This window comes from Pelodiscus sinensis, chromosome 2, assembly GCF_049634645.1.
Source record: "Pelodiscus sinensis isolate JC-2024 chromosome 2, ASM4963464v1, whole genome shotgun sequence".
In the NCBI taxonomy this organism is placed as follows: Eukaryota; Metazoa; Chordata; order Testudines; family Trionychidae; genus Pelodiscus; species Pelodiscus sinensis.
Window position 1 is genome coordinate 178,538,138 of NC_134712.1, and position 23,358 is coordinate 178,561,495.

Below are 23,358 nucleotides of genomic sequence, written 5' to 3' on the forward strand. Positions count from 1 at the left end.
GCCCAGCTGGCCCCACTGGCCAACTCTGCTGGAAGCCGCCAGCAACCTGTGCTGCTGAGACTTTCTAGGTTAGCAACATCTGGGGTCTGGCACCAAACCAAAGAGTTCCAGATCACAGAGATTCAACCTGTACCAGGAAAATGCCAGATATTTTGTTTTTGAGGCTTAATCTTCCAAACTTTACATACCTGAAAGAAGAAAAATGCTTTAATTGTCTAAACGTCACAATAGAGAAGGAATAATAAATTCCTTCATGAAAATGGTTTGATGTTTATTCCTGTTCTTCTTTTACACATTTGTTCTTCTTTCAGGTTAAATGTTTAATAAATTAATCCCCTTGGATGTAGTCACTGGAAGTGTTATTACCAGCCATTTCAGAGTTTCATATCTGTGTAATGATGTAACCCTAACACTAGAGTTCTTGTGAGTCTGAATGTGTGAATCAGAGGAGAGATGGGATTGTTGTTCAACAGGAGATGAATTTTGTGACTGTCTAACTTGGGAGGGATATTGAGTGTTTAAAAGAGGAAGAGAAGTATAAAATCACCTCAAATGAATGTGGGGAGAGGTCTGATTTGCTACTTATAGTCTTGCAATATCTGCTTTGGAGTATTAATATGCTGGATGTCTTGCCCTACGGAGATGCCACCTTAACTATAGATATGTGGCCAACAGAGCCCAGGAGTGCTGAACAGGCCCATCCTCAACCAAGATCTGTTCAGCCTGTCAAGGGAGTGACATTTATAGGCTTTGAAGGGAGATTTATCTAATTCTCATGACCACAAGGTTGGTGACTGACATGTAGGAAGCCTATAGTGGAGGGATGTAAAGTAGAAGAAAAATCTGGAACCTCAAAAATGCTTGGGACCCCTTTCCCGTCAGAGTTTGTGTGTTGGATTTGTGTCCTGTGCATATGAAAAATAACATCCTGGGGCTATTGCAGCATTATCAATAGTAGCTTATATCAGTCTGCCTTTCTTTTTATCAGTTCACAGGCATGACTAGGCAGGAAGCTTTAAAAGCCTTAACTCAGAAGGCCAGAAATAAAGGAATAGGTGGCTACCTATCAAGTGACAAGTTAAGAGATTGGTTAATATCTCGACAACGGTACTGGGGAACACCTATTCCTATAATCCATTGCCAGACCTGTGGGACAGTCCCTGTGCCTTATGAGGATTTACCTGTGGAACTTCCCAATATAACCTCCTTTACTGGAAAGGGAGCTTCCCCTCTAGAAACTGTCCCACAGTGGATGAACTGTTCATGTCCAAGGTGAGCAAATATTATATACTGTCCACTTGCAATCATTCTTCTCATATCTTAATGTTTCTTCATATAAGCTATTTTTCTTGATAAATACCTCATGGAGGGAAAGCTCAGTGTTTTTAAGTTAGAGGAAAGAAAATTAGAAAAATAAAATAGGGTTTTTTCCTTTTTTCTCCTCCATTCCTTTATAGTATTGCTTACTTCATTGATTGCAAGGGTTTTTTTTCTCTTCCAGCAGCAGAGTTAAAACAAAGGTTGTAGGGCAGTGATACTCAATCTTCAGCTCACAAACTGCCTGTGTCTCTTTCAGATGTAGCCTGCGGCTCTTCAAGGAGCTTCTGGAGGGCGGGAACCCCTGCTCTGCCCTCTCCGTCCTGGAGAGCCACGAAAACCTAGTTTGTGGCGCTGCTGAATGTAGTGCCTGTTCCACCAACTCCCTCCAGGAACATGGCAAATCAGCTGATTGGAGGAACAGGATTAGTTGAGCTCAGAAACAGAGCAAGCTCCAGGAAGGGAGATTTCTTCTCCTTGTTGGCACTAGCACAAGGGCTGAGGATATAAGTGATATTATAAATAGCACTGCTGCATGAAATGGTAAAGGTGTTGGTGGAGGGAACAAAATTAATAGCCTGGTATGCTCACCCATCCAATGGTTAACTAAATTTATTTTTCCTTGTATTGAAAATGTATTTGAAAATGTTATAAAATATTTGGTTATATTTATAGTTACATATTTTATATTACTGTATATGTGTTTGGTGGAATGGTGCATGAGGCATATAGTAGTCATGTGGCTCTTGATTAATGGTTGTTGCAAATGTGACTCCCAAGATGCATAACTGTGAGTACCACTATTGTAGAGTAAATTGTGTTGTTTTATTTGCTTTTGTGAGACTAACATCTTGATTATTTTTGTTAACAAGTCCAACAACAGAGATAAGATGGTGCTATTGCAGTAGAATCTTTTACAAAGATTCAAAGGCCTGTTACATTTTACATGACAGCAGATAATTCAGACTGAAGGAGTTATTAGTTTATACACCCATGGTTTGGATTTTGATCATACTATTTGTTTCTCGGTTCTTTAAAAACATCATGTAGCTTATATTTAGAAAGATACATATTCCTTAGAGAAAACAAGGATATCCAGTCACTAGAGCTGGTTGGGTGTTGGGTATATTGAAGTCTGCTGGGGGGAGGGAATAGAACCTGGGGAATCCCACAGAGAAACCTTTTACCTTTTCCAGGCATATAGTGAAACCCTGCTGTCAGCAGAGCTGGTCCAGCAAGCAGGGCATTGTCAGGAGATCCATCACACTTCATAACATAGACATTGTAGGGATGTAATAGTGTAATCAATTAACTTATAAGCAAAAGCTTATAAGTTAATGCTATAGACTATGTGCATTTTCCCCCCACTCCTTGCCAGTACATTTTTTAGCAGGCTAGCCAGCAGCTTAGCTCAGTCCTGGCTTGCAGTGGGTCCTGGACCTACCCTCACTGTGGCTCTGCATTTAAAGTCTATTAGGAGCCAGGTGGGCAGACAGCCCAGCTCAGTTCCGGCTCATGCTAGGTCTGGGAGCTCAGACCACTCCCTCCTGGACAGGGGCTGCCTGGGGACTATAGAATAGTTGACTAATTGATAAGAATTCATGAGGTTAATTGACTATTCACTTAACCAATATTTAACATCCTTAAGACATTGTAAATGTGTTAGTTTTGAAGGCTAGAGTATTAGCATGAGTCTCATTTGGAATTAGGTGATTTACACAGAACAGTTCTGTGGCTCACTGGAAACTGGTTTGACTTGTTGATGTTGTATGTTTTAAGCGAGGAAAGACATACGCCTGTGTATTTCTGCAAAGAAAATGTCATTTCAGGTAGTCTTTTTTTATACAATGCACAGTAACAAGCTGAGGAGGATGGATATTTGAGAGGAGTCTGACTAAAGTAATTCTAATGTTAAGTAATGGTCTCAGCAGTGTCTTGTGGTCTGAAATCCTTGACTCTTACTGCAATCTTTGTTGTCAGCACTACAGGCTTTCCACGGATAAATATGTTGAAATTCCTTTGTTGCAAAGAGAGGACACTATGATTCTGATCTCCTCTAGATTATATATTCTAGCTACAGGCAGTATTTAATAGCTGGTATTAAGTGGATTAACAGGATGTGTAGAGATGGGAAACTAAGGTGGCTGTGGCTATGGGCACACAGATGGGGAATTTTGAAGCTATAGCCAATTATGAGTGGACTGGAGGGATGTGCATATTGACTTCATAGTAGTTCAAAATTATTCAGTTAATATGCAAATAATACTGTTTGGCTAGCTATAGGCTATTAGTAGCCAGTGTATAGTGGCTTGCATGCTATAACTATGTTAAGAACATAAGGAGGATAAACTGGGTCAAACCAGAGATCCATTTAGCCTAGTATCCTGTCTTCCAACAGTGATTGATGCAAAATGCTACGGAGGGATGAACAGAGCAGGACAACTTAGCTAGTGATCTATCTCTTGTCAGTCAGTCCCCAGATTTTGGTTACCAGAGGTTTAGGGCAACCAGAACATGAGATCATGTTCCTGACCATCTTGGCTAATAACTGTTGGTTGACCTGTCCTCCATGAACTTATCTAGTGAGTGAGCTGTAGCTAACTAGGGTGAAGGGAATTGCTTAAACTGTTATGTAAAGTATCCCAGAAGTTGATAGGCTGAGACAATTTTGTTATAATATAATAAAGTGTGTGTTTATTTCGTAATAAATGTATTATGTGTGTCTCTGGGCACATGTACAATATTTAATATAATTGTCTCCTTAAACTAAAAAGCCAACTAGAAACAGGATGCCTCCACTACAGTTATCCAGCTATAAGTAATAGCTTGTTACGAGATGGGCCTTGCATAAATATCAGACTGGAGAGAAAATAAGTGGTGGTGTTCCCCTAAGCTCTGCCCACAACCCAAGCTCACGTAGTCATGTTGCCAGAATGAGGCACCACTCAGTGTAAATTGTGCAGATAATTCATGTGAATGCCTCTCTGCAGTCTTGTTTGTTTTGGCTAGTATGCTGTCACTGCGTTAAGACCATAAAGAGGCCAAACCAGGTCAAACCAATGTTTTGCTCAGTTAAAATGTTCTGACACTGAATTATCATTAGGATCCTCTTGAGATGAATGTTTCAGACTGCGGGCAAATTCAGGCAGATGTGACTGTATCAACTTACATTTGGTTGACATTTTGAAGGTTAACTTCACAGTTGTAAAAAATGTTAAGGGAAGTTTATATTCTGGTGCACAAGATAGGAATTACTAAGTAAAAATTCTGTGCTTCTAATCTGACATCACCATGCCAATCCAACTCCTGGCCATGCACCATGCATTTAAAAGTAGCAAACTTGATCTGAGTATTCTGAGAGAGGAAGAGAAAGGCTTTCGACTAATCACACTCAAATACAAGTCCTCTCTGATACTTAACCACTAAGTACATGCACCTCACATGCCTGAGATGACCTGAAGTACTTCAACAAATACACGGAGACACAGGTTGTATCTTAGGCAGTCAGGACCCAAGCCACATAAAGACCATAGGTGCAGGAAGAAGGAGTGCAGGGGGTGCTACAGCACCCCCAAGTTTTGCACCTGGCTTCCCTGAACCTGGGGGCCAGCCCCGCTGCTGGCTATGGGTAGCCCTGTGAGGTTCTGCTGGCCCCACACACTTTGCTGATCCCCCAGGGTCCTGCTGCCAGCCCCATAGGCTCCACTGGCCTTTGGGCCCTGCTGCCTGCTGGTCCTGCTGTGAATGCCACAGCCCACCAGCCCCAGGGTCCTGCTGCTGGCCCAGGGCTCTGCAGCTGCCCCCAGCAGTGGCCCCACGCTGGAGAGATGAGGATTGTCAGCTCTCCCAGGCTGGACAGACCAGAGATCATTTGAAGCAATGAAGTCAGGTCTGTCTGATCCAGGAAAGTTGGCAACCTAGTCTCAATAGGTCTAAACAGGGGGTACAGCTCAGCACCCCAAAATTAGTTCCAGCACCACTAATAAAAACTTTATAGACCAAAGATTCACCATTCCCAGAAGTGGATAGCCAACATTGCTGTCAAAGAGCTTGTTTAATATATTTTCTATGGGTTATACCAGTGAGGGGCAGCCTAGGCTAGTAAGTGGGCCTCCTTCATCTCAGTAGGCCACAAGATGGTTGTAACCGAGACAATCTCCTGGGATAGATCATTTTGCTAACAGCGCTAACATACCTAGAATTTGCAGGGGGTGCCTATCAAACTATAGCAGCACTTCGATTAGATGCAGAGAGAGCACACAGCTCTCTCTGTCAATGTTGTGTGTAATCAGCATGCACCTCATTTCACATGCCCTTGCTTTAAGTGTGTGTCACTGTTGTAATACCGGTAGAAAAAAACTACATGGATGGAAACTAGCAGAATCTGGCAACTCTGTGCATGAAAATGGTAATTAAATGTCTCATGAGCCACACACAAAACCCTAATGGGCCGCATGTGGCCCTCAGGCCACAAATTGCTCACCAGTGGCTTACACTATCAAGCAGGCAGGCACATTTGGCTGTGCAGCTGAAGCTTCCAATCACAGTAACAGATTAAAGTTACAACAGCCTGTTTACATTCTTTGTGTTTATGTATACTGCACACAGGTTTTCAGCTGGCTGCAACATATCATTTGTATTATAAATTTTTCATTTTATCAGAAATAGTCTTAAATATGGAGTAGCTGCAATAAATGCAAACCTAGTTTTAAAAAAATTGCTTCCTGCTGTTTGTTTCCATAAGCAAATTGTTTCTGTTCATGGCAGAAGGAAAAACTATTCCAGCTTTTAACTTCTCATTTTGAATCCATTTTATTTTGTACCTTCAATATAATACCAAGCAAATACTGATTTGTTTTAGCAGCCATCATGAATCAAAATGGTATTACAACGACTAGGAAAGATAGTGGTAGAAATGTAGCCGTGTTAGTCTGGTGGAGCTGAAACAAAAAACAGGACTGTGTAGCACTTTAAAGACTAACAAGATGGTTTAATAGGTGATGAGCTTTCGTGGGCCAGACCCACTTCCTCAGATCAAATAGTGGAAGAAAATTGTCACAACCATATACAGGCAGTCCCCGGGTTACATGGATCCGACTTACATCAGATCCCTACTTACAAACGGGGAGAGGCAACCCTGCACTAGCTGCTTCCCCCCAGCAGACCAGGGAGACGCGAAGCAAGCGCCCCCCTCCAGCAGACCAGGGAGACGCAGAGCGGCTTTTCTCAGCAGACACCTCAGCTTGAGAATAAAAGACTGAGGGAAGTGAGGTGTGGGAGAATAAAACTGAGCTCTGGAGAAATGTTTGGCTAGAGTTTCCCCTACAATATGTACCAGTTCCGACTTACATACAAATTCAACTTAAGAACAAACCTACAGTCCCTATCTTGTACGTAACCCGGGGACTGCCTGTATACCAATTATCTTACCAATTACAAACATAGCTTCCCCAATTATTACCTCTAATATCATTAGCTCACAGACATTTACCTCCCCCCCCCCCCATCTCCCTTCTGTTCTGAAATTTGATTTGTCCTTTTCATATGTGTGGTTTTTTTTTTAATTGTATCCTTTGGTATATATGGTTGTGACATTTTTCTTCCACTATTTGATCTGAGGAAGTGGGTCTGGCCCACGAAAGCTCATTACCTAATAAACTATCTTGTTAGTCTTTAAAGAATTAGGAAAGATGTGATCCTTCTCAATGAAAACTGGAATTAAACTAAATTTGTTTCTCTGCGGAATAAGAAGAATCCCAACTAATCAGGAACAATAGATCCTTATATAAAATGAGAGCCAGTGAAGTGCAGCTCTTTCTACTGGAAATGATCATAAAATTATTCATTTGATAGTACCAGAAGTGTGTGCTGTTTTTTGTATACCGTTCTACTTTTCTTCTCCCTTTCTTTTGAACTTTCATAGAGCATTTGTTTTATTTCTTTAATCTGTGGGGGGAAAAAGTCAGCATGTGATTTTTTTTTTTCACATAGGAGTGCTGAGTATTTTTCTATTCCCCAGGTGCAAAGGACCTGCAAAGAGGGAAACAGACACTATGGACACATTTGTTGATTCATCTTGGTATTACTTCAGATACATTGATCCTCATAATTCTGACAGGTAAGGCATCCAGGCAGCTGGCAAGCTGGCCTTTGGTCATACTGGTGTTCATGTAACCTGGACCTGTTTTATACAGCAGAAATAGAAAGAAAAGAAAAAACAAGTGGCCAGATATTCTGGTAGTTCTACCATCTGGTGGGCACAACAGGATGGGGAAGTTGAATGGGAACCTGCTATGAGTTCCTGATTCTCTTTTTGCTGACAGACACAGCTCAGATTAGAGTAGTTTTGTGAGCAGTTCTGAACGATAGAATAAGGCTATCAGCCCTTAACAGGACATGCAAGGGCTCAGACTGCACACTCAGCTGGTGATTCACAACTTTTACCCCTGAAAAACTTGGTAAATTAAGATGATTGCAGCCTCTCTAGCAATAGACCAAATCTTTTATGTGCATGGACATAAGGGGCTTTCCCGTGAATTAAGGTGGAAACAATCAGTGTAACTTCTATAATATGGACAAAGCCTTTATTTTTATCTTTGTTGTCATTAGTGCTTACGTTGTGCCACTAAGAACAGATCTAACTGGCTTCTTCTGCGATTTTATAGCAATGCATTCAGCTGGCAAGAGCTGATGAAAAATGAAAGAAGTGAGAAATCAATCAATTTCACCCAGAGAATGAAATCTAGAAAACCTCTAATCTATGCTACCTGGAGTCATGTTAATTTTGGTCCAGAGCTAAAATATTGTCATAGTGGTTTATTTCTGTGTTGTTACTTCAGCTAAACACAGTATTACAAAAGGAAACACTAGAGATGCTATGCATTAGTGACTATAAAATAGGGCATATGAAATATGGGCAAAGTTATTTAGCTGTTTACTTGCTCCATTTTCTGTTGGTGCTAGCAAAACTGATGGGTCCTACTGAGGTTCTGTCAAACTCAGTACTAAAGCAGGCTGCACAAAGGCTAACTCAACATTGCAAAATGTATTTTCTGTATGATGTCCAGATTAGATTACTGTCTGCAGTTGCTGGACAGCTAGCTAATTATTACAGTCTCTAAAATATTTTAAGCCATTCTGTAGGCAAAAAGCTTGCCATAAATTAGATAAGAAGTATTACTGTTTGTGTTACTAAGTCTTTACACAGATATGTATGGAAAGTTTTGGATAAAATGGTTTCAGTGTGTCTAATGAATTGTATGTAGTGTGTGATAGGCAAACCCAGCTGTTAGGGTCTGTTTTATTTTAACTGCCAAGGTTTCTGATTTAGAATCTGACTTCCATGGGGTAGGGGAGGAACACATTTTGTTGAAAATTCTCTACCTAAAGAAACATGGTTACTGTTCAGTGTGGGTCTCTTTTGAGACAAACTCAATCTTTAAAACAATTTATGTATTTGATTTGGTTACCTGCTTTTTATTTGACATAAGATACTAAACATCCCCTTGCCTCTCTTGGTGGGAGAGGAAAAGGAGTTGATGAAAAGTTTTAATTATAAAGACTTGGGGAAAGAGACAGAGCTCCATTTATTGGTCCTAGTTGTCTTTCTGTTAAAGTGGTGGTTGTGCCTTGAACACAGTCTAGCTGTATATTGATATACCATTAAGTAACATCTTTAGAATAAAGTAATTAAATTATAGCAGTAATGTATTTTAAATAGAACTGGGCCAACAACAATATTATGAACAGGATCCATAGCTCAAACCAAGATCTTGACTACACATGAACTTTTTTTGGTTTAAAGTAGTGCAACCCCCTGTGTGGGCGCACTCATTTCTCTACAGTTTAAACCTTTTTTAATGGACTTAAGTTAAACTGAAATATCTGAATTATACTGAAATAAGAGTGCTCACACAGCATTTTGCACAGATTTAACTAAATCATTTAAAAATCTAACCTTTGAGTCAGCTCAATGCAACATCAGAACATCAGTCAGGAGCGTGAAAGTATATACCACCCTAACCAGTTTAGCTATCAGGTGACACAAAAACCCAGTGTTAAATTCAGATGTGCCAACAGTGTAGTGTTTCTGTCAGCAGAGCTAATATCATTCAGGGAGATGTTGTTACTATGCCAACAGAAAACCTCCTTCTGTCAGCATCTTCTGTGTCTACAGTAGGGGGCTATGCTGATATAGCTGTAAACCCAACACATTTGTAGTTTAGACAGCACCTAGTTAAAGTGCATATAGAAAACCCCTTTTTTGAGTCACACTCCAAACACCAAATCTGGACACAATTAATTTACAAAAGCTCAGATCTGCATTTTGAAACTTTATGTGCAACAGTTTTCAGATTTGGGTTTATAGACATGTGACGTCCTGATCCAAGGTTTTATTTCAGGCTTGTATCCAATTAAGGAAATGTAACTAATATGTGACACAATAAAATCATGGTTCTGATATTATTTGAGGTCCAATAGATACATTCGCTAAAGAGGGGGTTATAATACATGCCTTAGTGGGTGGGAATGAAAACCATATCTTTGAAGTTTCAGTTACAATGCCCCAAATGAATATTCAGAAATTTATTATAGTATTTAAAAACAGTCATGCTGCCCTCTAATGGTGACAACACAAAGTTTCTGTTTTAAATACATAAATAATTCCAGTATTTTTAAAATTGGCTTATTGTTAAACATTTTGAAGAGTAATATACAGCCATTGTGTGTGTGTGTGTGTGTGTGTGTGTGTATTTTTCCCCTCAAAATATCAATTAGTAAATACAAAAGACTAGACCAGATAACCACAACATCTTTATGAACGTTCTGTAGAAATCAGACAAATATATTTCTATAGAATTTAAATACAGATTTAAGATGACACATGAGAACTCATAGTCATACATCTCAGGTTATGTCCACGCTACAATGATCTATCGGAAAAAACTTTTTTCAATAGTTTTTTTGGAAGAGGCTTTTCTGAAATTTGGCCCATCTACACTGAGCCAAAATTCGGAAAAGCCTCCTCTTTTGGAAGAGCCCTTCTTCCTTGTGGGAGGAGGAAGACAGGGCTTCCGAAAGATCACATTCACTTTTTTTGCGGAAGAGCAGAAGCATTCCCTGGACGCGATGGAGTTTTTCCATAGTGTAGACATAGCCTAAGATGATATATATAAATCATATTTTAGTAGCTCTGTTTCTCTATAGCTTTTAAAATTTTTCACATGGATTTTGTAACGTTATCAAGTGAAACATTGCTTCTTAAACATGAGCAATTAAGCAAATACCAAAATTAATATAATGGAGGTTAAGATGCACATGCCACTCACAGTGAGCAGCCATTTCCAGTCTTATTAGACCTGTTCTAATAAAGTTGGTTCTTTTCTTTTTGCTTTACACTTAATGTGTGTTTTCAAATACTTTGTGTTTTAGGCCTTTTAATAAAGCCTTGGCTGACTACTGGATGCCTGTGGATTTGTACATCGGGGGAAAGGAGCATGCAGTTATGCATTTATACTATGCTAGATTCTTGAGCCATTTTTGCTATAATCAAAAGATGACCAAACACAAGTAAGTACTATTAGATTTCTATGGAAAATTGTTCACGCATCAGTCTCAGACTGCATTTAGCTTCCACGGGCATCTGTGACAGTTTGATACCTCTGCTTCCTCTAGCTCTAAATGTTATTTTCAATAGTATATTTTACATTTCATTGTCTGAGCCTGAATTTTCTTCCTTGTCAAGTTTAGCTAAATGATCAGTTTGTTATAGTCTGTATTGCATTTGTTGTTAGTGCACATATATGTGTGTCTAATATTTTTGGCTCAGAGCTCTAGTAGTAAAATATTGCCATAGGCTCGCATCCTCCACAGAAGTGCATTAACTTTATGCACTGTGAGGAGAGCCATTCATTTGACCATGCTTAACTTTATGTACTGAGTACTTTCATTAATTTAAATGTAACTGTTCTTTATGGAAAATCAAGCACTTGCTTAAGTCTTTGCAGGATTGGGGCTAACAGCATTAAATAGCTCCTGATAACGTAATACTCTGCTTAACTCTTTTGGGATTTTTTAAAATCAAAGGTAATATTTGATAGCAAATTTAAATTGTGTTTCCTTTAACCAGTAGATGGAGTCATCCCAACATTCTTCCTAGGGTGAAATCTTTGTGAGCTACCAGAGAAATTCAGTGCTAATCTGCATTTGTTTTTGACCACTGCTTTCTCCCCCAGATCCTTTTACAGGCTGAACATTTCTGATTTTGGGCATTTCTTCATCCTTCTGTAGTCTCTCACTATAATCAGATATGTTTCCTTTTTTCTTTTTCCCCATACATGGTAAAGTATTTTGCACTGCATCCTTGAACCTCTCCCCCTATAAACAGAAACTGGTTTCTGTTCTTACATGTAACTTTTATCAACATGGCATCTGACCTGAACTAACACTGTCTTATGAAAAGACAAGTGTTCCCTGAAAAATTACCCCCAGTTTGGACAGTTACCCAGTTTTTGGTGCTCTAATTGTTTAGTTAAAGTTCCCATATTAGGTAAAATATGATAGTTATTTAAAAGGCTATTTTAAATTCAAGAGACTGACATATGTATTGCAGAACAAAATTAATCATTTTATTGTTCACCTTTTTGTATTTTTTGAAACTGTTTTAACTAATGGTCTGGGAAGGCTTGCTCTCCTGAATTAAGGGGCAAGGACTCAGTCTATGAATCTCTCATCTTATGATTAACTTGGAAAACAATTAATTTAGATTTGGGTCACTTCTTCCTTTAAGATATTCTCTTGTTCTTATGATGGCAGAATCCATCTATAGCTTTTACATTTTTAAGAGCCTTTAATTTATTGTAGGCAATTAAGCAGTTGACTTATGAAATACCGTCTGGAAGGGCTCATAAAGATACTCAAAAGTATTACTCTGTTAAATTTGGTAGTTATCAAAACCAAAGTTAATAGTTTGGGCTGTGTAACATGTAGAACTTTCTAAATTTACCCGTATCCTACATCTGCCTACTGTGGATATGTCTACACTACAGTGAAATAGTTAATTTGAATTAAGCTAACTCGAAATAACGCATCTAGACACAAACTAATTAGAAATAGCGTTTTTCTAATTCGAAATAGCGTATCCACATTGAATGGACCCTGAATTGAGGGTAAGGCTGGCCGGAACCAGTGCCGGCAGAGCATCAGGGTTGGACTTAGTGTGTGGGGCTGTTGCCTCAGGCTAGCCGAGGTCGGTGCTTAAAGGGACCCTACCCCCCATCCCGGACAGACAGTTCTCAGGTTACTCTGCTTGCTGGTCTACCTCGCTGAGGGACAGCAAAGCATTTGTGTCTGAGTGCTCTGCTTTCCCTCACTTGGGACACCATGGCACTCTGCAACATGGAACCAGACCTCTCCCTTGGCATGCCGGTGCGTCTCATGGGGTCGTTGCCATCAGCCCGGCTGCACTTGCTGCAGGCTGCCATCCGGGAGGTCCATCAGGGGGGCTGACAGGATCCAGGAGGCCCTGTGGGAGAGCGTCCACCCTGAGGAGCCCTCAGAGCCACCCCAGTCCTCCCCACCGGGGGCTCATGCCCCATTCCTCCTTCACGTCCTTCCACTTACCCCTCCCTAGCCCCCCTTCCTGATGTCAAATAAAATACAGTTTTTTTCATAAACACATCTTTATTTAACATGTCTTTATTTAACAAAACTGGGGAGGGGGAATGAAACTCTGGGGAAAGAAGGTGGGAGAGGGGAGGAAAGAGAGTGGGAGAGGGGAGGGGGAAAACTGGGAGGAGGGAGCTGGAAGGGGGAAGCAAGAGGAAGAAGGGGAAGGGAAGCTTCAGCGCTCAGGGGTGGGGGTCTCGTCAGGCCACATGTCTCCCAGCACGGCGGGCGCGGGGGCCTCAGCATCCCCGGGGAAATGGGGAGGAGGGTGTAGAGGTTGAGGTGGGGGGTGTGGAGATTGAGGAGGGAGAGGTGGGAGAGGGGCAGGAGTGGGAAGAGGAACAGTAGCTGGGGGGGCAGCAGGCGCTGGGGAGGCACAGGGCAGCACGCTCTGCAGAAGGGCCTGCAGGTGTGAGCACATGGCACGGTCCTGGGCAAGCTGCTCCCGGTGGAGCTGCAGGTCCTCCTGCACCCAGGCCTGGATGGTGCGGTGCAAGGCTCGCAGGGCCCCCAGGTGCTGGTCCCGGTACCCCTGCTGCGTGCTGGTGGTCTGGAGGAGCCCTCGGTTGCGGGAGCATGTCCCAGGCAGGGTGGTGCGCCCTGCACGTGCAGCTGGTGCGGCTGTGGAGAAAGAAGGGGAGTGGTCATTTCTCCCTGGGCACACAGTGGATGATGCCCAGCACCCCCTGAGAGGTGCGGATGACCGTGCCCTGCACCGTCAGAGCCAACGTGCTTGCACAGAGGCCATGGTCGGGATGTCTGGCTCTCCCCGGGAGTGGGAGCTGCCCCAAGACCGCACCCATGCCCCTGTGCCATGTATTGTGCAGCTGAGGCCCGGGGGGAGATATCCCCTTCCTCTGTGTAGAGAGGGCGTCCTGCTGGGTCCCGCGCCGGGGTCGGCAGTGTCAGGTCTCTTCATACACATGTGTGCCTATTGGGCCACGGCCCCTGGGTGTCATGCAGCTGGAGCCATCTGCCCCCGGGTGGCATGGCACGTGCTCACACATGCACAGGTGGCTGCATGATCCATAGGAGGCATGGCCCACGCGCGCAGTCCCTGGTCTCTCTCTCCGCCTCCTCCTCCGGGTAGGAGACAGTGCTGGCAGTGACCTGGTATGGCCTCCCCGGACGACCCTGCCAACTCCGGTGCCAAGACAGCTGGTGGTGGCCCCTTTGCTGCGCCCGGGTCAGGGTCTTCAGCTCCCGGCTCGCTGCCTCCTGGGCTGGTGCGGACCGCCCCGCCCCCCAGGATTCGGTCGAGGGTGGGGAAGTAGGGGCAGGTGTCAGCCCCTGCTGCGACGACGCCCCGGTGGCCCTGGCGTACACCTGCCGCAACACTTTAATTGAGGTGCACCTGCTCCTGGGTGCACCTGTGGCTTTTCCTGGCCATGGTGGCTGCTATGCGGCCGTAAACGGCCGTGTTCTTCCACCTAGTGCAGAGATCATGGACATTGGGGGCCTCCCCCCAAACCTCAATAAGGTCCATGATTTCCACACTAGTCCACGAGGGTGCGCGCCATCTACGGCCCCTGCCTGGCCCCTGGGTGCTGGGGGACTGGGCGGGGGACGGCTGGCTGCCACTGGATGGCTTTGTGTGGCCACTGGGTGAGGGGCTGCAGCTGCTGGCAGGCCTGGCTCTTGCACATGCCCAGTGGCCAGACTCTACCCTTTTAAGGGCCCCGGGGCTGGGGGAGAGAAGAGTTTTACTGGTTGTGCCCAGAGTGGCCACCAGGGGAAACTGGGAAGGGCTGGAGGCCCCCTAATTCGAAATAAGTGTCTACACAGCACTTATTTCGAATTAGCTATTTCGAATCTGGCGTTATTCCTTGTAGAATGAGGTTTACTAAATTCGAAATAAGTGCTGTTATTTCAAATTAACTTTGTAGTGTAGACATACCCTGTGGGATTCTTGCCCCTTCTTCTGAGTTAACTGGTCCTGGTGACTGTCAGAAATAGGACACTGGACACTGATCCACTATTGCAACTCCTATATTCCTGTGCTGTGGGAACACTCCAAAGGTGTGTAAAAGAGAAAACATTTGTTAAAGCATAAATACTTGAGTGATAGAAGGATGGATGTAGAATGTGACTGGTCAGATTGCTTTTTCATAAATGGTTTTCTCTCTCATTAAAGTCTTGCTATAAAATATCCTTTGACTTTTACAGATGACAACTATTTCAGTTGTCAGTGTGACATTCTTCTTTCATTAAATAATTGTCTAATTGAGTTCAGCATCTAAGGCTTGCTGTAAAATGTGCTTTTGACAACTATTTTCAACAGACAGATTTCCTTTTCCTTTCATCCTCAGGGAGCCTTTTTATAAGCTCTTGGTTCAAGGTCTTATTAAGAGTCAGACATACAAACTAACAACAACAAGCCAATATCTGAAGAGAGAGGAAATTGATCTCACCGGTAAGAAAGCCCGTATGGGACGACCGGCACAGGTGCATCCAGTAAAGTCAAGGGCTAGTTCAGTGAAAAAGGATATACAAGTCATAGTGTATGGAAAAATCATCAGTGAGAAGTGAACCCTTGTAATCATTAAACCGGAGATTGACTTTTGTGTGTATTCTGGACTCATATGCTTAATGCTGAGTCTACATGCAGAGAAAATTAGTACTCCTGTTGCCTGTAACTATTACCAAGTACAGTACTTCTGCCCTATTTGTTTTTACTTCAGTCTGGTTTGTGTCCAAACATGACTTAAAGTGAGTATCTTGTGGCAGCCATTCACTAGCCCATGTGAAAGGAGCTGGTGGTCTCAATTCCATTCCTAATAGATAGATGTCCACATTACAAAATCATTAGCAAAGTCAACACCATGTTAGCCATCAGAACAGATAAGACCTAGAGAGAATGGGCGCAGAATGAACTTCTCTTCCTTCCATACATTTAAGAAAACATACATTTGCAACTGTCTGTATTATACTCGTTCCTTGTATAGAAGACAGAGCTTGTCTGCACTAAGGAAATCTGCACTTGTATACTAGTGCAAACCATCTACTCCCCCAGGTAGATAGATGTATTGTAAAGCAGTGCTTACACGGTTGTGATTTACCCTGGCTGAAACTTGCAAACTTGCTCTATATAAACATTCAAAGAATCAAGGTAAGTTTGCTCCATTGCAAGTGGCATAATACAACAGTGCAGAACATCTACAGAGGAGGTTTGCATTGAGATAGCTACATTAATGCAAAAATCATAATGCTGATGAGTGCTACATCTCCAAATCCAGAACCTTTCATGAGCACTGGATTTAGCTTCATAAAATAGAAGAAATAATTTTTCTCTCCTGTGTGTTGGAAACATAATGTTTCTTCAGTAAAGATATAAAAGTAAAATCATTTTTGTCTTACTCTAATAATTGATTTTTCTCTTTAAATTATGTGGGAATGTTGGGAAAGGGATTAAAAATAACATAGTATTCAATTCTGCAGCTTCAGATGTTTGTGGAACTAAATTCAATATTATTGTATACTTTCTATGTTTAGGGACTGAACCAGTTCATATCAAAACGAAAGAGAAGCTCCAGATTACATGGGAAAAAATGAGTAAATCCAAGCATAATGGAATAGATCCTGAGGAATTAGTTGAGCAGTATGGCATTGACACTATGCGACTGTACATCCTGTTTGCTGCCCCTCCAGAACAAGACATCTTGTGGGATACAAAGAGTAAGTCAAGTTCTTTTGATTCTTTCTTCCTCTTGGTTTATTTCTGTCTGAAATGCAGTTTATTGTTTAGGATTTGGAGAATTTGATGTGAACAGCTGATGATGCAATGAGAAAATTTCATTGGCTGGCTTTCTAAAGCTGGGACCTTTATTGGGATGAAAGATTATGTCAGTTATGTATACATTTAACATTAACAATCAAAACATAGATGGACTTCTGGTTTCATATGCTGATTCACATTTTTCTCTCATGAGTGACCAGTACCAGATGCTCCAGAAGACATTACAGTTTTCCCTTAGTAAGTGGTCTTGGCTTAAGTACTAAAATAATGAGGGTTTATATTATTTCTCAAAAATATTATCCTGCCTCATATAATTATAGATATTCTCAATGTCTATAGAAATGTCTGATTCTTTTCTGAATCCTGATAAGCTATTGGCTTCAGTATCTTATAGCAGGGAGTTCCCTAAGTTAATTCTACCATATTTTTTAAAAATCCCTTTTATCATCTTTACATTTGTTGCCTTTCCATTTCACTAATTGTTCCTTGTTCTTTTGTAATGGGAGCAGGTAAATACAACCATCTGAATGACTTTTATAGGATCATTAATTTCTGATAATGGGTTAATCAGACTTTCACATATAATCAAAAATTAGATTAGGTCATTCTGTTCCAGGCTTCATGTTGAAAAGAATGTTTTGCATTAGGAAAGCTTCCACAATACTGAATAATATTTTCTATAAAGGGTATTCCAATGTGAGGTTACTGCATAGGATCTGAAGCAGTATTAAGGATGATGTTCCCCTATGTTCAAAAAATTTTGAAGTGGTTCTGTCATTTCTTCAGTAGTAATGATAGCCTCTGCCTCAGGCTTTTTATCAGAGGCTAGAAATGCTAATAAGTGCTTAGATGTATGCAGTTGCTGTAATGCCATCTTGGCAGAGAAAATCTGACATTTTTGCTCCTTGACAGTCTACCCAAGAGTAAATACAGGAAAATATAGACAATAGTACTGCAGAACTACATAGGACTTATATGCATCTCTCTAAGACCTTGAATGGTCCCTCATAATATGTGCTAACTACTTATACTAAGCTATCTGTTCAACCTTATTAGTATGGCACCCTGAATACCTTTCCCAGACTTGAGAGAGTGCTCTGTGTAGCTGAATTTTTTTTCTGACTAACAGAAGTTGGTCCATTAAAAGATATTACCTTGGCTATTTTGTCATACATACTGTCTTCTAAAGTTGTTGAAAGCAAGGATCTAAAACAGTGTTTCTCAAAGTGGGTAGCAGGCCTGCTTTGGGAAAGCCACTAGCGGGTTCATGCCACTTTGTTCACCTTAGTCACAGAGCCTCACAGCTCCCATTGGCTCCAGTTCGTTTTTTCCAGCCAAGGGGAGCTGTGGGAAGTGGCGGACTGGGCCTCATCACTTCCCACAGCTCCGCGTGGCTGGAAACAGTGAACCAGAGCCAATGGGAGGTATGAGGCTCCATGGCTAAGGTAAACAAAGCAATGCCGGCCTGCTAGTGACTTTCCCAAAGCGAGCCCACGGCCCACTATGAGAAACACCGATCTATAACAATATGGCCTCTTTACTTCAGACTAGAATATTAGCCTTAGCCAGAAAAAAAGCCTGCAGAAATGTTCCATTATTATGAAGACATTCTGTGCCTTGTGGGAAATGGAAGCAGAGAGGGGGGGAAACTGAGTAACCTTTTATCATTCTTTTCCTTCTGATTTAGCTTATTTGTACTATGATCTTTGTAGTTTATGAAATACTGATGCCATAGAACTACGCAACATGTCCTCTTTGTCAGTTGAGAAAGGTGTCTTTAATAAACTATTTTTGCAAAATAGTGTTAATTGGGCTACAAACTTATTTAGGAAGCATTTCTCTCCCTTTGTCCCTTACAAACTTCTTAAAAACTGAGATTAGGGAGTGTGGAAAAATACATCTTGTAATAATCTATCTATATATTTTAGAAGTGTGTGTCTGTGTCTTTCTCTGTGTCCATCTGTGAATCTGTTTGTTCAAGAACTCCTCTTAAACAGTCAGAGCTAGGACCACCATGTTTGGTAGACAACTTCCTCTTATCATAACTTAAAGAAAGGTCAGAGGTTGGTTGTGCCAATGCAATTTTCATATCAAATGGATAGGCATAGGTGTGAAAGCAGGGACAGTTATACCCACCCTGACCACAGGGGGACAGCAAGCGCCCCAGTGACCAGCCACTGACCGGCAGGACCCACCACTCTGGTGAGCAGCTGCCAGCACCAGCCTGCCCCAGCGAGTAACTGCTGGCTGCCGCAGGCCACCCCCCCCCCAAGAAAAAGCAGGTGCCCACTCCCACCCTTGGTGTGTGTGCACACGCGCACACACACACACGTGTACACGTACGTACACACTCTCTCTCTTTCTCTCTCTCCCTCCTCCCAATCTCCTGCTCTGACTCTTGTACCTCCACCCATGCCCTGAGTCCCCATGCATACACCCCTCCTACCAGTAACCTAGCTTCTCCACAACACCCATCCCTATCTCCTGCTCCCCCATACCTCTGGCCTTCTCCCCTGAGCCCCCCACATCCCTAAGCCCCTGCCCTGATTCCTGCATCCCCACACTGCCAGCCCCCTGCCTTGAAGGATCCGAGCAATGCTGGGTAAGTCTTTTAGTTTCTTTATAAATGGTGAGAGAATGTACAGCTCCAGTTTCTAAATCTCTCATCTGACCAATGACTTAGAAAGCAGTTATTTTAAGATTAGCTCACTTCCTCCTTTTTAATACCGTCTCTCTTGTTTTCATGATGTGAGAATCCATTTGGAGTTTTTGCTTCTTTAAGCTGCTCTAACTTATTCTAGACATTTATGCAATGAAGCCTACCCAAATCAGCTCTGAATACCATTTGAAAGATGATGATAAAGATATGTAGATTGTTATGGTGTTAAATTAGATAATTGTTGAAGCTAGGGTAAATAATGGGGGATGTGCGCGTGCACGCGCACACACATCAAGTACAAGTTTCTGTTTAATTTTACCCCTTAAATATGACTTGCTTGTGGGGCTCTTCCTTTTCTAAATGAAAAGTATGGTGCAGCATCAATGCAATCTTAATTTTAATTTCTTATTTCTGTCTATCTTGCTTTATAATTTTTGCTGTACACTAGAAATTTATGCATTTTAAACAACTTTCTTGTCACATAGAACTTCAATATAACATCTACATGCATTTTTTTAAATGTTTTAAAATGGTTTGTTGTACCTCTTTGTTCTTTTTTGACCAGCGTCTCATAGTGCAACCTATACCAAGCACTCTTAAAGCTGGTATTTATCATTACCTTTTTTATTCACTCTTTACCAAATTATCACTTTTCCAATAACAAACTTTTGAGAGTGGGTTTTATAACCTTTTTATGTTAGTTTCCTATCACAATCAGTTCCTGAAAGCACAAGACTGAGTCAGTAGGTTCTAGTCCCACCTCTCATGGATTCTCCTGCCCTTGCGAACGTTTAGTAGTGCCTTACTCTGCAAGTAATCTTATTGAAATCAGGCTTTAAGTGGGTCATCCGGTTTTACACAGTATTTTTGCTGTTTCCCCTTCTTGAATACGGGAATAATGAACTTTATCCCCCTCCCCCCCTTTTTTTTTAAGTACTGTGCAATTCTTGGATAAAAGGTGTTATTTTGCAAAGTATTATTACAGTTTGGTGTTTATATTACACACAAATTTTTCATAAGTGAAAGCATCTTTTACAATGCTAGGAGAAATCCATTTTGCCATTCAGACAAGACTCTTCTCAAATGCAGAGAAGCACATAAAAATATTTTTGAGAGTGACCTTTTGTTGAGATGTTAAATTTTCAAAAGGAAAATGTAAAGGAAAGATAATGAAAACAGTTTAATAAGCCTTCTGTAAAGCTTGTCATCTCCTTACAGCAACAAAATAATATGCACACTTCCTGAAGGAGCCACACAAGTAAACATGTCATCGGCTTATTTTTGGGAAGAGACTGCACAATATTAATGTAGTAACACTGGTCAGATACTTGGCATCATTACAGCTGCTTTACACTTTTCCCAGGAGGTAGCCATGTTAGTCTGTGACTGCAAAAACAATGAGGAGAGTTGTGGCACCTTAGACACTAACAGATTCATTAGGTCATAAGCCTTTGTGGGTAAAGCCCACTTCATCAGATGAAAGCTTATGTCCTAATAAATCTGTTAGTCTCTAAGGCCATGTCTATACTAGGAAATTGTTTCGAAGTAACTAAATTCAAAATAACTACTCCCGAAATTACAAAATTGAAATAGTGTTATTCCCTGAGGAAAGCAGGAGCACAGATTTTGAAATAACCAGCCTGTTGTTTTGAAATAACAGGCGTGGTAGTGTGGATGCTCCGTTTATTGTTTCGAAATAAGGGGTGATATTTTGAAATAACTCCCTAGTGTAGACCAGGGCTAAGGTGCCACAGGACTCCTTGTTGTGTTTACTCTTTTCCAGTGATGCAAAACAGCCTTAAATCTATTGTAACCAGGGGATCTCCTTGGGGTACAGCAGCTCTTATGCCACAACTCATCCTTCATCACTCCCTTCCTCCTTCCCTCTCATTGCTCTCAACTATAGATGTATGGCCTAAGCATCCTGGCACTTACACTGTCCCCAGGAGCAGCCTCAGAAGCCAAAACAAAAGAGCCCTAACTGGTGGCCCCCAGGATTAGGGGTGACACAAAGGCAGCGTATAGCCACATTTTGCAGTCCCTTCTCCCCAAGCGAAACTGGTGCCAATAGCTGATCTCAAGCAGTCTGGCCTTTTGTCTTTCATTACCATAGCAGCCACATGTCAGCTGAAGTTATTCTTACATTAGCCTGATGGTAGATTGTAGTATACACTTAGGGTCATATATTGAAATGCTATTTAGAAAATATTCTTCATTTCCAGTAGTCCTCCTTTTTCTTTATTAAAGCAACCCAACAATTTTTAAATGTAATTTCAATTACATTGACATTTCTCTTGCAACATGTAATTTTCCCTTCACTGTGTAATAGTATGGAACTCTGTGGTACAATTTTCTTTCTGTTGCTTTTTGATGTGTTGGTGTCATTTGTTATAACTCAAGTCTCACTCTTGTTTTAAATCTGTCATTAAACTCAGCTGATGCTATCCCTGGAGTACGAAGATGGCAGTCACGCCTCTGGTCTCTAACTACCAAATTTATAGAAGCCAGGACTTCCAGCATTGTGGCCAATCCCCAGCTATTGAATGAAAAGGAGAAGGCTGAAGCCAAAAAGATCTGGAAGCAGAAGAACCTTGTGGTCTCTGAGGTTAAAAGGAACTTTTAACTATTTTGAAAATGACTGAATAGATTACTGGTGGTGTTATACAGTATCATGCACCAACAGTGTGCCTGGCTTCTTGTGTTATCAGGTCAAACAGTTTGTCTTTAGATTATTCCATGATAAATAGCTTTAATAGTGAAACTTTCTCTGTTTAAACCTGGGGAGTCCCTAATTACCAGCGACTTCCTTTACCTAAAACCAAATGGGGCGTGATTCGAGGTCTGGATAAGCAAGGCTTTTCACAAATGAATTTATCACAAGAATATCACCACCACTGATTGCACATGGTCTGCATATATATCTGTGGGTGATATTGCTTTGAGAGGGAGGAATACGTACGGACATTGCAATTGGTTAATGTTCTTGTTTTATAAATTAAGAGCCCAGTATATGGAAATTGTAAGTAACTAATAAAAGTGAACATGTTTTGTACAACTAGGTAACAAGTTACTTCACAACAGATTACTTGTTTAATGCTGCAATCTCTCAACTGATGGGCCTCACTAACATACTCTCAGTAAGTATAACATCTAAAAGAGCTTATGCAGTAAACATTTTTTTTCAATCTCTGTGCATACAGCTGTACATCCAAAATAGGAGCATCTTAGGCCTTTGAACATTATATATATACTATCATTAAACTATTGCTTTTATGGCCCCAAAAACTTGCATTACATCAATTCAAATGCACTGCACACTTGTAGCAAGTGTACTATATATTGCCATTAATAGCTTAAAAAGGAATCTGACTAACATTAAAACATTTTTAACTAAGAAGATTATTTAATTTTAAAGTCTTCTACAGATTGCACCTCCCTAAACCAGGACTCTCTCGTCCGGGAACATCCGTGGTCCAGCAGGACCATGCATGTTGCTGAACAGGAGAGCCTAGGGCAGGAGGACCAGCAGCTGAGAACCCCACAAAAGGTGAGGCTCTCAGCTGGTACCAGGGCCAGGGCCTCAGCTTCCTGACAGTGGTAGGGGGCTGTGGTAGCGAGGCAGGGGCAGTCCAGCAACTCAGCTGGGGCCAGAGCAGCCTGTGCGTGCCGACCTGGCAGTGGGGTTGTGCCATGGCAGCTCGAGTGGGGCTGCATGGCGGCCCGGCAGTGGGGACAGAGCCGTGGCAGTCTGGCTGACAGTAAGACCGGGCCGGGGCAGCCCAGCAGGGGAAACCCATCTGGGGCTGTGACAGCTGAGCCAGGGCCGTGTCAACCCTGCTGGAGTCACGGCAGGTTGGTGGCCTGATCAGGGCTACGTGCTGGCCAGCAGCAGGGCTGTTGCTGCGGCAGCCGGGCGTGCTGGCAGTGGAGCTGGAGCAGCACTTATGGTGGCAGGGCTGAGACAACCGTGTCACCCGGT

At 42.0% G+C, this 23,358-nt stretch overlaps 1 protein-coding gene and 1 long non-coding RNA gene across 2 annotated transcripts in view; one reads left to right on the plus strand and one right to left on the minus strand.

Annotated features, from left to right (window-relative positions):
* The window catches only part of LARS2 (leucyl-tRNA synthetase 2, mitochondrial), a 116,456-nt gene that overhangs the window by 76,342 nt on the left and 16,756 nt on the right, over positions 1–23,358 (plus strand). The window contains exons 12-18 of the mRNA XM_075921874.1: positions 989–1,272; positions 7,337–7,435; positions 10,750–10,887; positions 15,294–15,397; positions 16,477–16,659; positions 21,815–21,984; positions 22,439–22,516. Of these exons, the coding sequence (XP_075777989.1) occupies positions 989–1,272; positions 7,337–7,435; positions 10,750–10,887; positions 15,294–15,397; positions 16,477–16,659; positions 21,815–21,984; positions 22,439–22,516 (1,056 nt within the window). The remainder of the gene's footprint in view (positions 1–988; positions 1,273–7,336; positions 7,436–10,749; positions 10,888–15,293; positions 15,398–16,476; positions 16,660–21,814; positions 21,985–22,438; positions 22,517–23,358) is intronic.
* LOC142827280 (uncharacterized) lies at positions 13,468–15,496 on the minus strand. Its single transcript, XR_012901910.1, has 3 exons — positions 15,396–15,496; positions 14,882–14,995; positions 13,468–13,605 (listed from the first exon to the last, which is right to left on the minus strand). It is a non-coding gene; the product is annotated as an uncharacterized LOC142827280 (long non-coding RNA).